Source organism: Eriocheir sinensis, chromosome 8 (genome assembly GCF_024679095.1).
Source record: "Eriocheir sinensis breed Jianghai 21 chromosome 8, ASM2467909v1, whole genome shotgun sequence".
Taxonomy (NCBI): Eukaryota; Metazoa; Arthropoda; class Malacostraca; order Decapoda; family Varunidae; genus Eriocheir; species Eriocheir sinensis.
In genome coordinates, this window is record NC_066516.1 from 24,086,238 (window position 1) to 24,101,400 (window position 15,163).

Here is a 15,163-nt window from a genome sequence, read left to right on the forward strand (position 1 = left end):
GCTTCCTTTCTTCCTTTCCTTTCCTTTTCTCCCTCTCTCCCTTCTTTCCTTTCCTTTTCTTTCCTTCCTCCCTTCTTCCCTCGCTTCCTTCCTTCCTTCTTTCCTTTCTTTCTTTCTTTCTTTCTTTCTTTCTTTCTTCCTTCCTTTCTTCCCCTCTCATTCACCCAATGCTTTTCTTTATATATATTATTTTCATCCCTCCGCACATACCTCTCTCACGCACTCACTCTCTTCTATCCTTCTCTCCCTCTCCCTTCAAACAATCCGTCCCTCCCTTCCTCTCTACCCCCACTCAACCCCCCCCACCCCCACCCCTGCCCTGCATGACCCGCCCGGCACTCTTAACGCGGCGCCGGGACGGGTTTCTGTTTGTCTCTTCATCATCTGGAAATTAATATTCAACCTCAACAATGGCGGTGTTTGCGTGACGCTAAAGGGAAGCGACCCGCCCATCACGGCCCCGACACACACACACACACACACACACACACACACACACACAAACAAAAACACAAAAAAAAAACAGAAAGAATGAAAGAAACAAAGAGACAATGAGAGAGAGAGAGAGAGAGAGAGAGAGAGAGAGAGAGAGAGAGAGAGAGAGAGAGAGAGAGAGAGAGAGAGAGAGAGAGAGAGAGAGAGAGAGAGAGAATACACAATACATGTCACTGCCTCAGGGTCCTTTTAAAGACAGAAGCACACGTCACAACTTTCCTGGAGGGGGTGCAAGCAGAAAGCGGACTTCACCAAGACACCTCGACACGTCAGTGGCCCCCCGGAGCACGTGACAGCCGCCCGCACCAAGCCGGACAAAGCAACACTCACCTTCACTGTCAAGTTGGTCTCCCTCATCCGCTGAATCGTCGCCTGGATGCCCTGCAGCTGGCGGATGTTCTCGTCTGTGGGGACAACACCAAAGCGTCAGCAAAATAATACTGGACACACACACGGTTGGCAACACATAACAAGTAAACTAAATTAAAATATTCCACACACACACACAATGCACCGCCAAAACAGTGGCCAAAACTACAACAAACTCGTCTTTTGCGGGTCCTTCACACGCCCACACACCCGAAACGTGGGCTCGCACCTACCAACACACACCCATGCACAAACCTACCTACCTACCCACTCAGCCACCGCTCACCCACACACTCACCCCCTCCACACACACCGAAAAACGATTAGATAACCATTATGACGATGGTGATGTGATGCCAGGGAGGCGGTGGCAGAGTGGAAAGCGTGGAATTTTTCAGTCACCGCCCACATGCACTGCCCACACGCTGTCCTGCAAACCACCCATCAACCTGGACTCTTAGATTCTCTCTCTAAAGAGAGGCTCAAAGATGAGCTCCAGGGGGCAGTATAAGCTAAGCAAGATGGCGCCACTATACACACTAGCCTGCGCCATAACGGGCTGGGGCCGACCATCAGGTCCCATCAAAAAAGCTTACCGGCGCCATAAGCCGCAACGTAAAAATTAAAAAATAATAATAATAATAAAAAAGTAGTAGTGGCAGTAGAAGACGAGGAGAAGAAGAAGAAGAAGAAGAAGAAGAAGAAGAAGAAGAAGAAGAAGAAGAAGAAGAAGAAGAAGAAGAAGAAGAAGAAGAAGAAGACGAGAAGAAAAAGAAAAAAGAAGATGATGAAGAAGAAGAAGAAGAAGAAGAAGAAGAAGAAGAAAACAACAAGAAAACATCATCTAAACACCACCACCACAACCACCACCACCACCACCACCACCACCAACAACAACAACAACAACAACAACAACAACAACAACAACCAGGAAAAAGAAAAGAAGAAAAAATGATCGAGGGCCAGGACGTAGACGAAGACGAGGACAAGAAAACGAACCTCGAGCACACACACACACACAGCAAACGGGTGACTCCAAACACACGACCAAGGACACGGGAGACAAAAACGAAGTAAAAAAAAAAAAAATAGAGAAAGCTGCAGTGACGTAATGAGCCGAGGAACACAAGGAAGGAAAGTGACCTGAAAGTGTCCTGGCGCCCTCGATGTACCCGCCGTCTTTATTGCAGCGGCTCGAGACGAACATCACAAAAGTGTCTGCCGCGATGGAAGCAGAGCCGGAGGGTGAAGTGGCAGTGGGGGAAAGAAGGGAGGGGAGAGGCAGTGAAAGGTGTTGTAGCCAAGTTCACGTTCAGAGATGAGCAACACGAGGCAGAAAGACACCTTGAAGACAACATAAAGACAAGACAAAGAATATGCATGATTCACTTAAAGCAGCAAATGCCGGTGCAGTGAGGGGAGGGTATGAGGCTCAGGGGTGGGTGGGTGGGAGGGTGCTCGGTGTGGCGAGGCAGGCGGCGGGTCAAGGTCCGGGGCGGGGGATTACGGCATGCTTGCTGTTTGGGAAGGCCATTGTCACCGCTGAGCCCAAGGACGTCTGTGGCGACACCCTCAGCACAAGCAGGCATGGGAGGCCGGAGGAGGCTGCAGAAGGACACAGAACAAACTATTGACCGCGGGGGCACGATATGCGCCAATATCTCCTTGCTCCTGCTGCAGTTAAAGGGAATGTACCCACCGTGTGTCGGAAGTACCCGGACCTCGGCAAAATCTGAAGGCAGTTGTTGTCGTTGCTGCCTTGTTTGCTAACCCCCTCCCCTGCCTCTCCCTCTACCCCTGCTTCACACTCCGGGCTGGTGACCGTCGCCTTGCCACGAGGACGTAAGAAAGCGAGGAACGGGGCTGGCACGGGAGGGAGGGAATGGAGCCTTTGCCCAGAGGGGCTGGCTTGGCAGGCGCTGTGTGGCAACTACACCGTAAAATCTGAGCTTAAAAGTGTCGGAAAGACTGCCTCGACGCCGGTGTCTCTGCCAAACATTCGTTATTAGAAAAAGAGGAAATTGCGAAGTCCCTGAAAGAAACATCAAAGTAGTTCTCATGGCAGGCTGTCAAACGAATATCTATTTTCACAAATCTCTGCCGCATCATCTCTTGGCAAGAATGATTTATTCTGTCGCATTTCCCCAACAATAGCGCCGCCAAATACTGTGAACACATACTCGCGTCTTTTTGACATGACTTAAGAAATTCGATAAGAGGATTAAGCAGCAGGAAATGATGCCACGCGACAACACAACACATGAGCTTTGCCACGTGGAGTCGTCGGTCGAGGGGCAGGGAGGCTTGGGGGAGGGGGGAGCAACGTGAAGCAAAAACCGACACACACACACACACACACACATACACACACACACACACACACACACACGCGCGCGCGCGCGCGCGTTGCTCAAGAAAGTTTTGCCTTGAGGATGCTTGACATGAAAACTCATTTACGGAACGGCCTTTTGACTTCATTTACTGAACGCTCCTGTGATGTAACCAAGGCTAATCATACACATTCAGTAGCTTAAATAGACGTTGTGGCGCCATTCACTGATAATACGCGTCAGCACCACAAAGAGGCGCACTTTGGCGGAAGTTTGGAAGAAGCAAAAGTATGTTAACTATTCTTACGTGAATGCTGTACACGCAGACTCATCGTTGCCACTAAAAAAGCGTGGTATTTTTCCTCATGTGGTCGGATAAGCTGCCCTGCCTTGCCCTGACAAATTACTCAAAGCGTTTTCATCATTGCGTAACTTTTGCTTCATTATTGAAACTTTAAAAACAGCATGCGAGACAAAATGGTAATTGTTTGACTCACACATTTGTGTATGTGTCGAAGTGCATTCCCGTACACTACCGGCCATCCGTACAAATAACAACAAAATGTAAAAGCCAATACCACTCCCATAACAGAAAAGTTAGTTGTTGTTTTGGCTGAGCCCAAAAAGGCGGCCTTCCAACGCTGGGGCTGAGTGGGTGACCCTGACGGCGGCGAGCACTGACCTGCCGCCGCCACGGACACAATCGACAAGAGGGCGGAGATTAATGCTTTTCACCAAGGAGATGCCTCCCATTACAACTTGCCGCACACTCAGTCGCGGCCGTCCCTCGCCAGGCAGCGTCACCTGATAGGTAATTACAGTAATTTCTCTGGGAGGAAGTTTAAGGAACATCAACCTCCAGGAGTAAGGGCAGACCGGCGGCCCCTCGCTGAGCATGTTTAGTGTGCAGCTTTACAAGTTGGCCGAGAAGAGACACCACTCCACGCCGCCGCAAACCATCGCCATTACCGCCGCCAAGAGGTAATGGCCGCCACGGGTCTGAGTCTGCCGATCGCCTGCCTCGCCTCGCGTCCGCTACACTACGCAACATACGTAGTATGTGCTCATCCATTTTTCTTTCATCGTCCTAAATGAAAAGTTTAATTTAGACTTCAAAAGTAGAGCATCAACTCGCATCTAAGGGAGATTTTCGTTTCATCTTTTGTTTTGTATTTGTCTGAAACAAGAGATACACGCGGTCCCCGGGCGGCTGTATAAGTGTGTATGTGCACAGACAAACAAGAGCACCCCACCGCAGCTGTAGCTGTAGGCCTCGGATGCCAACCAGGATGGTGTGGGGGTGTTGCAGGAGTGTAGCAGGGCGTCCACAAATTATTATCCTGAGTCATGACACCACACTAAACCCATTACACACTAAACCCATTACACTAAACACATTACACACAAAAAAAAGTACGTTCATTACGTCTTTTAGATACGACATTAAAAATTAATATTCATTTTTTTCATGGTCGCAGCCACACACTCAACGCTGCAACCACACAAAACCACCCCGCAAACCCTGCCAGGCCGCCCAACAACCTCAAATATTTAAATGTGTATATAAGTTCCCAAAATATAGCGGGACTTTGAAGCATCGTCGTAATTACCTTTTGAGTTATGCCTCGCTGGCCACAGGCTGTTGGGGCGAAGGGAGGGGGGTCGGTCGGCCTTGGCCCCACTACACCTGCTCGGGAAGTCCTGATTATAGAATCTCCATCTAATTAACTTTGTCAATACTGCAACGCAAAGCAACAAACTCTGCCAGGGGCTGAGGGAGTGGCCGGGGTGCAGCGGCCGCCCCCACAGGCCAGGCAACCCTCGCCCAGGACCATCGTCATCGTCATCGCCCGCAAGTACCGGAGGCTGTTCAAATGAAGTGCTCCTGTAGGCCTCCTGACTGGCTTGATTCCTCTCCCGCTCTCATGCAGTTTGTCTGTTAATCAAACATGAACTCGTGATGTCCGTTTGTACATTATTTGCCATCGCTCACGGCTTATACAAGGCTGAGCTGTGCTTGGCGCCACAGACTCAGCAGTGATTAGAAAACTCAAACAAGTTTATAAAACCTCGGTAAAACTAAATATTAAGAAAAATGACGAGTATGTTTGAAAAAAAAACATCTACCAAATGTTTAAAACACTTTTACGAATCATAGCCATTCGCAAATTATTGAAACATTACTGGAATAACCATTTTATCTTATAAAGAGCCTCCTGAACGCTATGGAACAGCAAAATTAAAGACTGGATATAATACATGCGTTGAACAATAATATACAAGTTCATATCGCATCCCCTCCAGAGCAGCGTACATGCAGCAGGACGGGGGCACGCTGGCGCTGCCTGCTGGTGTGCGTGTAGCGCCAGAGATTCATGCTTTCAGGATGCTCATCGTGGCTTCTTTCATTCTATTACTAATAAAGACGCAGATCATCATATAACGGCAAAGTCAGATGAGTATGAGCAGAGAGAGAAGAAAAAGCTCATAATGATAACAAGAAGAATTAGCGAGCTTATTACTCATCCTGCTAACATGCGATTAATATATTGATGGAGAGTAAATATGTTGTGGACGGCGGATGCATCTGGGGAATCCGCAGGCTAGCGGGAGGTGGAGGTGGTGGAGTAGGGAGCTCCTGGGCCGCTCACCCGCGGGTTTTAACAAACATCGATTTTACGGCCAGCGGGAGAGGAACCAGAGTGGAAGGGGAGGCCAACAAGGGAAGGACCTGCACCAACACCCCCAGCTTAGCCCGGCAACCGCAGGAAGCTCAGCAACACACCCGCCGACGGCCCAGCAACACTATTACCCCCTTCTCCTGTAAGCCCCCTAACACGAGAGTGAGTAGCGGTGCGGGCAACAAGATAGCAACACAGACGCCAGCAACACCAAGCAGCAGCAACATCAACAAACACGACCACCCACCAGCCTCGAGTGTGTGTGTGTGTGTGTGTGTGTGTGTGCGCGTGTGTGTGTGTGTGCGTGTGTGTGTGTGTGTGTGTGTGTGTGTGTGAGTGCGTGCTAGTGTAATATAAATTTCGTAATACCTCGTTAATTACCCCCCATGTGTTTCCTCTAATACCACACTTCATTATTTCCCCGCCTGTCCGCACGTCTGCCCGCCTCCCACATGCACTCAATACGCCTTCCTACCTTACTTTCCTTTCTTTTCTTCTCCTCTTCATTCATTTTTAATTTCCTCACTTTTCCATCCACTGCTTTCCTTTCCCTTTCCTTCTTCCATCCCTCTGTTCTTCCTCATCTAATCAACCTTCATCTTACACCTTCCTTTCCCTTCCTTCTCCTTTCTTCCTTGTTTCTCGATTCGTTCACTTTGTCCCCTTCTCTACACCCCTTTTCCGCAAGCCTTCCTCATCTAGTTAGTCTTCCCAACTCTCACCTTCTTTTTCTTTCCTCCTCCTCCTCCTCATCATCATCATCATCATCATCATCATCATCATTTCATCATCGTTTAACGTCCATTTATTCCCTATGGTGGGGTCGGACGGGATATGAGCCTCCTCCTCCGCTACTCTTTTTTTACTTTTTCGCACAATTTATGTCTCCCTTCTTCTCTACACGATTTCCTTACCCGCTTTCTTCTTCTTCCTCTATTCCTTCCATCCTCACTTAATCCGCCTTCCTACCTACCTCTAACCCTCATTTCCTTTCTTCCTCCTTCCTGTGACCTCCTTCACTCTCCCCTTTATCCTTTTTCTTGCTTTACTTGTACTTCTTCGTCCCTTCCTTCTTCCTCCTTCGTTCCATCCTTCCCTCCTTTCTTTCCTGTCTCCTTCCCTTCCTCCCTCTTCTTCTCTATCTCCTGTTCCTTCTACTTTTACGTCTTCTCCCTCTCCCTCTCTCTCTCTCTCTCTCTCTCTCTCTCTCTCTCGGCGCCGTGGAGACAAACACCTCTCAATGACTCAATCATCAGCCTCGCCTATGCGGGTATTAGGTGAAAATTTGATTTCCGAGAAGCGTAATCAAAGGAAGGAAGGAGGAGAAGGAAGAGGAGGAGGAGGAGGAGGGGGAGGAGGAGGAGGAAGAGGAGGAGGAGGAGGAGGAGGAGGAGGAGGAGGAGGAGGAGGAGGAGGAGGAGAACGACGACGAGGAGAAGCAAAACATGAAAAGGAGGAGGAAGAGGAAGTAGAAAAAAAAGGCAAAGGAAGAGAAGGTGGAGCAAGAAAAACAAAAGAAAAACGAGAAAGAGAAGGAGGAAGAAGAAGAAAGAGAAGAACAAGAACAAGAACAAGAACGCCTAGTGACCTACCCATATAATACAAAAAGAGGGTTCCCTGCCTTAGAGTCCTGCCTTACCCAACACAGCTTAGCCACAAGTACGCGTCTGAGGAGTCAAAAGGATGGAAGGAAGGTTTACCCCCTCCCTCCCCAGCCACCATCAGCTTACGTAACCCCCCCCCTCCCCTCAGCTGCCAGAAATACGTTACATCAAATCTGTCGCGGAGGACGAATGTAACAAATTTCGTTGGAACGTGAAAGTTTTCCAAGCTTAACATTATCATAAGTAGCAGGGAAAAGAGGAGGAGGAGGAGGAGGAGGAGGAGGAGGAAACATGGAAACATGGACCAGTAGCAGGCAGCAGAAAGCCTGTTGGCTCATTACTAGGTTGCCTGCGTTCAGTGATTTAATCAATCCGTTTGCCAAAGGAGTGGCTTGCAGGGAAGGATTAAAGCACTTGTGTACCTACTCTTGGGAACGTTCAGTTCACTCCCGATGCAGCAAAGTGGCGATCAATGCGTTTCTTGAAGGAGTTGATGGTTTCTGCGCTTACCACTTCTGCAGGAAGGCTGTTCCAGTGGCGGGAGGAAGAGGAGGAGGAGGAGGAGGAGGAGGAGGAGCGAAAAGACGGGTATAGAGAAATGGAAGAGGAAATAGACTGGAGTGGAATAGCAAAGGAAAAAAAGAGGAAGGGGAAGGGGAGAATGAGAACAAGGATGAGGAAAAATAAAAGATGACTACGATAATGGAGAGGACCACAACGATGATGACAGTAATGAAGAAGATCAGAACAACAACAACAACAATACACACACACACACACACACACACACACACACACACACACACACACACACACACACACCTGACACTCCTCTCCCACCCCCCACACACCTGCCGAGATCAATATTCCCTTCGTAGTAATGAAGAAGACGTGGCTGGTTCTTCTTCGCCTTCGTGGACGTAGAGGCGCCCCCTAGAGGTCCCCCCCCACGCCCCCCTTCCTTCTCTTATCACACACTCATCAACATGTCCATTAGAGGAATTGCCTGCCCAGGAGGGAGTGTAATGAGGCGGCCGCGTGTATCACCTGAGGATGGGGTGCGTATGGAGAGGAGCCTCGGCAGGTGTTCTTTCCGCTGAGGTGAGGTTATGTGGGAAGGGAAGGAAAGTCACCTGATCTAACGTAACCTAACCTAATGCAGCCTTGTTTTATCTTACTTAACTTAATCTTTTAATCTCTGCTGTGCATGATGAGAGGAGGGTGAGGAGGGACATGGAGAGGAACATTGGCAGGTGTTTCTTTCGGGTGAGGTGAGGTTTTATGGGGGAAGTAAAGTGATCTGACCTGACTTAATTTATTCTAGCTTTGTTTTATCTGAGGATGCAGAGCGTGGTGAGAGGAGGGTGAGGAGTGAGACGGTGAGGAGTACTTTGCAGGTGTTTTTCCAAGTGAGGTGAGGTGTAATGAAAAGGAAAGTGACCTAACCTAACTTTGTCTAAAGCGGCTCGCACACATTCCCGGTCCCGGTCCCGATAAGCCAGTCGGCGGTTGACCGGCTGTAAGATCGGGGATGGTCGGCGACAGACCGCCGGTGCACCGCCGGTAGACCCTGATGACCGTAGACGCCGCCGACCACAGACGACCAACTTCAAAATTTTCAAAGATATCGGGGATACTTCCGGTCGACTGGCGGTATCGAAAAATACCGGCGGCTGACCAGCGGTAGACCGGCGGTCAACCGCCAGCAACCGACTGCAGATCGGCGGTAGACCGCGAGTGAACACAGTGTTTGACCTGGAGATTAGGGAGGAGTGGCATGCGACTGGGCGGTCAGACCCCATTAAAACAACACTTGGTGCGACACATTTCAGTACATCCTGGAACATGTCCCTGTCCACCCACATTAGTTTTTTTCTTCTCTGCATCCATGTTCTCACCCACGTTGCCCCACGTCTCTTCTTTATTCTTTTCAATCGTCTATATTCTAGCATCAACAAAATTTGGTCACTATCCACGTCAAAAGTAAGGAGTTTAATCCCATGTTCACGAGAGCTGAGGAAAACCATGGCGAGGTCAGACACATGAATGATCAAAACCACCTGGAAGGGCGTTTATTATACACACCGATCCTATACACCCGATCTACAGCCGGTCAACCGCCGACTGGCTTATCGGGAGTGATCGGGACCGGGACCGGGAATGTGTGCGAGCCGCTTTACCTTACCTAACTTGATGGGAGAAGGTTTAGGAGGGAGATGGAAAGGAACATTGATTGGCAGGTGTTCTTCCAGGTGATGTGAGGTGTAATAAAGAAAGTGACCTGACTTAACCTAATCTAGCTTTGCGTTACCTTACCAAACTTTCCCCCCCCCCCCAACCCCCACCCGTGCGACACACTGCGAGTCCTACCACCCACTCCCTTTCCTTGCAGCGTCGCGTCCTCTCCCCGAGTTTCGCTTTGAATACACCTTCAATTGTTTCCTTTACGCCCGCAAGGCATTTCTCCCTCCCATTCTCTCTTCTTCACTTCTTTCCTTGACTTTCAACCTCACCCTCTCCTCTTCGCCCTCTACTTCTCTCCTCTCCTCCATCTCTTCTTCCCTCCATCCATCTCTTTCTTCCTGCCTTTCTGCCTCACCCTATCCTCCCCTCCTTCTACTCCCCTTTCTACATCTGTGCCTCCCTCCCTCCCTTTCTTCTTGACCTTCTCTCTCCCCCCTCTCCTTTCTTTCCTCTACTTCTCCCCTCCTCCATCTCTTCTTTCCTCCATCCATCCCTTTCTTCCTGCCTTTCTGCCTCACCCTATCCTCCCCTCCTTCTACTCCCCTTTCTACATCTGTGCCTCCCTCCCTCCCTTCCTTTCTTCTTGACTTTCTCTCTCCCCTTCTCCTTTCTTTCCTCTACTTCTCCCCTCCTACAGCTCCTCTTCCCTCCCTCCCTTTCTTCCTGCCTTTCTGCTTCACCTCTCCGTCCCTCTCTACTTCTCCCATACTGCCTACTCCCGAACTCTCTTCCTCCCACCCTACCTCTCTCCCTCCCTCTCATATTCCTCTCCTTCCATTTCTCAAGCCTCTCCTCCCTCCCTACCGCCTCAGCCTTTCTCGCGCTCACTTCATTAGGCTACTCACTTTACTATACGCCCTCTGTGGGTAAATATGAAAGGAGGAGGAGGAGAAACGTGCCACCGGGCCAGTAAACAGGTAATAAGCGGTGTGGGTATGGAACATTAATGGCGGCTACCTTCCCTTCCCTCCTTCCCTTCCCTTGTCTTTCCTTCCTTTCCCTTCCCTTGCTTTTCTTTTCCTTTCATTTACATTTTCTTTCCTTTCTTTTCCTTTCAATGTCTTCCCTTTCCTTTTCTTTTCTTTTCTTGCATTTCAGTTCATTTCATTTCCCTTTCTTTCCTTACCTTACTTTCCCTTTCCTTTCCTTAATTTCCTTTTCCTTTAATTTCCCTTCCCTTCCTTTTCCTTCCCTTTCCATTTTCTTCCCTTCCATTTCCTTTTCCTTTCCTTCCCTTTCCTTTCCCTTACTTTCCTTTCCTTTCCCTCCTCATCTTTTCCTTTCTTTTCCTTTTCTTTCCTTTCCAATTCATTCCTTTCGTTTCCGTTCCTTTTCTTGTCTTTCCTTGCCTCTTCATTCCTCTTCATTTTACGACTTTTCCCTCCCTTCCCTTCCTAAGTCTCTTCGCTACCTTTCTTTTCCTTCTTCACTCCTCCACTCTGCTCCCTCCTACGCCTTTCCCTTCGCTATCGTTCTCCGTCCTCTTCTTACCTTCTGTTATTTGGGGCTTAAATGTTATATGATTTCAGATTTCATAAGGACATCAGTAAAAGCAAAAAAATAAAGGAAGGAAAGGAAGAGAAGGGAAGGGAAGGGAAGGGAAGGGAAGGGAAAGGAAAGGAGAGGAAAGGAAAGGAAAGGAGAGGAGAGGAAAGGAAAGGAAAGGAAGGGAAGGGAAGGGAAAGGAAAGGGAAGGGAAGAAAATGGAACGGGAAAGAAAAGGAAGGCAAGGGAAATTAAAAGAAAGGAAAGGGAAAGTATGGAAAGGAAAGGGAAAGGATGGAAAGGAAAGGAACGGAAGGGAAATGATATTAAATGAACGGAAAGGAAAGGAAAAAAAGAATAGGAAAGGAAAGGGAAGGAACTGAAAGGAAAGGAAAGAAAATGTAAAGAAAAGGAAAGGAAAAGCAAGTGAAAGGAAGGCAAGGCAAGGGAAGGAGGGAAGGGAAGGTAGACGCCGGGTGATGAGTGCCAACACGAGATCCTTTCAGGGCTGGATGAATTCATGAAGAGCGAGGATAACGATGTTAGATTCACTGTTGGCGCCTTGTGTTTCAGACTTGCAGACTCCGCTACCCGAATTATTAAACATCTCCTTCGCCGAAAATTGTCTTCGTGTAGGATGGAGTATTATTAAAAATTCCACGAGCCTCCTTCTGCAGCGCATGAATTCCTAACGCTGGGCCGAGAACACCCTCTCCATGCGCGCTCTTCCCGGAAATTGTGGACTTTCATTAATAATATTCCAGCTTGTTTCTCCCCCACTCTCTTCCTTTTCCTTCCCTTCTTTTCATCCCAACCATTCCTCCCTTCTTTATATTTTCCGACTCTTTCATTTCTCTTCACCTCACTCCCCCTTCTTTATTTTCCTTCCCTCTGTTTCATCCCTACCCTCTTCCTCTCTTCCTTTTCCTTCCCTTCTTTTCATCCCTACCCTCCCTTCCTTATATTTTCCGATTCAATCATTTCTTTATCTCACTTCCTCTTCTTTACTTCCCTTCCCTTCTTTTTCATCCTTACCCTCTTCCTCTCTTCCTTTTCCTTAGCTTCTTTTCATCCATACCCTCCCTTCCTTATATTTTCCGATTCAATCATTTCTTTACCTCACTTCCTCTTCTTTACTTCCCTTCCCTTCTTTTTCATCCTTACCCTCCCTTCCCTCTCTTTTCCAACTCTTTCGTTCCTTTTCCATTTTATTTTATTTTTCTGCCTCTCCCTATCCAGCTAATCTCCTTTCATAATACAAGTACCCTTTTTTTTCTACTCTACATACACCTTGAGTTGAGTTTCCATTTGTTTCATTTACTCCTCATTCTCTGTACCTGCAATTTTGTGCGTATCTTGCTACCAACATTTTACCTTCCCTATATCATCTCTGTTTACTGATGTTCTCCTCACACTGAGCTTAAGACGTAGTGTGTGTGTGTGTGTGTGTGTGTGTGTGTGTGTGTGTGTGTGTGTGTGTGTGTGTGTGTGTGTGTGTGTGTGTGTGTGTGTGTGTGTGTGTGTGAGGATGAAGACAAGCTTGATGCACAGGCAGAACAGGGGACGGGTAGGTGGGAGGGAGCAGGCAGGGCAGGAGCAACGCAGGTAAGGCGGACAAATGACAGGTGCAACAGGGTAAAGGTCGCCCAAACAAAGGTCTACCTGCCGGGCCTCCCACCTGTCATGACCCACATATTGATTTCCAGTAATTAAAAGGAGGAAGAGCAGGAGGAGCAGGAGGAGAAAGAGGAGGAGGAGGAGGAAAAGGAGGGGGAGGGGGAGGAGAAGGAGGAGGAGGCACTCTTCCTTCCAGCCTCTTGACTCACCTGTAGGAGTACGTAATAAGGAAGGGGAGACTATAGGATGACATGGACAGCAGGTCTCAGGTAGGTATATATTTTCCCCCAACTAATTAACCGGTTCAATATTTACCGTATCCATCACTCCACAAATAAATAACCATCTAACTCACTAAATCACTTGCTCTCAAACAAACACAGTAAAAATTAAATATACGTTCGGTAATCTCAACTTTTCATGTATTGTTTTGGTATGGCAAGTGGAGGTATTTAATTGGTTTCGCATACCACAAAAAAACAAAATAATAGCACTACAAAAAATTAATATAGGTAAATAAATAAGTAAATAAATGTAAATAAATAAAGAGTAAATGGCAGAACTATAATTATCACCCTTCCTCGTTCTACTCTTCCTCACCCTTTTTAACTTTCTGACCCTTCCTTACCCTTCTTCACCCTTCTTCACCCTTCCTCACTCTTCCTTACTCTTCTTCACCCTTCCTTACTCTTCTTCACCCTTCCTTACTCTTCTTCACCCTTCTTCACCCTTCCTCACCCTTCTTCACCCTTCTCCACGCTACTTTACTCTTCTTCACCCTTCGTTACCCTTCCTCACCCTTCTTTTCCTCACCTTCTTTTCTCTTTCTCACACTTCCACACCCTTCTCACCCTATTTACTCTTCCTCACCCTTCCACACCCTTCCTCATCCTTCCAAACCTCTCCTTACTTCTCCTCGCCCTTCACACTCCTGTAATTACCTAACCGTCAAGTCCTAACGAAAGCCGGAGTCATTAGAAGCGTCCAGCCACTCTTGCACGGGGGTTCGATTCCCTTCCGCCTCTCCATACTCCAGCAATATTACTTCCAAACATCACCGCAATCCACGCACGGGAAAAAGAGCAGAACAAACAAACGTATGAATCCATCTTCCCCAACTAAATTGCTACCGTTGCCGAGCGTAACTGATGCAATGTGTGTTCTGGAATATTTATTTTATTCCTATTGTATAACAGCCTGTTCCAGCCGGGCCAGAGTGACCTGCCTCAGCTGGTGTGTGTGTGTGTGTGTGTGTGTGTGTGTGTGTGTGTGTGTGTGTGTGTGTGTGTGTGTGTGTGTGTGCGCGTCAAGGGCGTACAGAACAGCGTCCCCCCAACCCCACCCTTTGCAGCCTCCATCCGTCATCATTTGTTGAAGACGATAGTGATGTTAATGACGAAGATGGTGATGGTGGTGGTGGTGGTGGTGGTGACAAGGGTGATATCAAATCCACGCCTAGCAAGAAATCACTGCACCATCACTGCAAACCTAACTTTGCCACGAGGGACAAGGCTGGCCATGGTGAGCTAAGGAGAAAGGAGGTGGGGAAGTGATGACCAAAGTGACGTAGCATCAGAAAAGAAAAAAAAAAGTGGGAAATTTTCCTACAAATGTGACGACGTATATAAGGAAAGAACTGTCGGAGGAATAGGTGTAGAAAGAATACTAAATAGAAAACCCGAGCCCGCCGTGTAACGGACGAGGAGAGGATGATGGTGCAGGAAGTGGAGCCTGGTAACGACAACCATGACGACGTGAACGGGAAAGAGGAGGCCGCCGCGGGGGAAAAGGAAGAAAACTAAACTGGGGAAGCGAGTCTGCCCTGCGACGTGTGGGAGAGGGCGGCAGGGGAGCCGTTTTGGACGGGCGGAGGAGAGGTGAGGAAGGGGGGAAGGGAAGGTGCTAAGCTGAGGCTTCCGGCAGTTCTTCTTTAGTCGGCCGCTGCCCCACGCCGCCGCCCGCCCACCAGGGAGCATCGGCGGGTCACCACGGGCACCGCCACGCAGAACGTGCCTCCCGCGAGACGTGGTGGAAGGGAACAGCTTTCAGGGGTAGTTTACACGGGATGAAAAAGTATATATGAAGGATATATATATATATATATATATATATATATATATATATATATATATATATATATATATATATATATATATATATATATATATATATATATATATATATATATATATATATATATATACTGTAGCCCTACGGTGATTCTGACTAAATGGAAATCTTTAACCTACAAGAAGGGAGAACAACTGTCTATAGCAGTCTTGGAGTTGGGAAAATCACTATACCCTGCAAGACTGGAATGGTTGCCTTGACATGTGTT

At 48.0% G+C, this 15,163-nt stretch overlaps 1 protein-coding gene across 1 annotated transcript in view; it reads right to left on the reverse strand.

The window, feature by feature from the left end:
* Window positions 1-678: 678 nt before the first annotated feature.
* The window catches only part of LOC126995736 (mastermind-like domain-containing protein 1), a 53,874-nt gene continuing 39,389 nt past the window's right edge, over window positions 679-15,163 (reverse strand). The window contains exon 4 of the mRNA XM_050855590.1: window positions 679-899. Coding sequence (XP_050711547.1) covers window positions 685-899 — 215 coding nt within the window. The 3' untranslated portion in view covers window positions 679-684. The remainder of the gene's footprint in view (window positions 900-15,163) is intronic.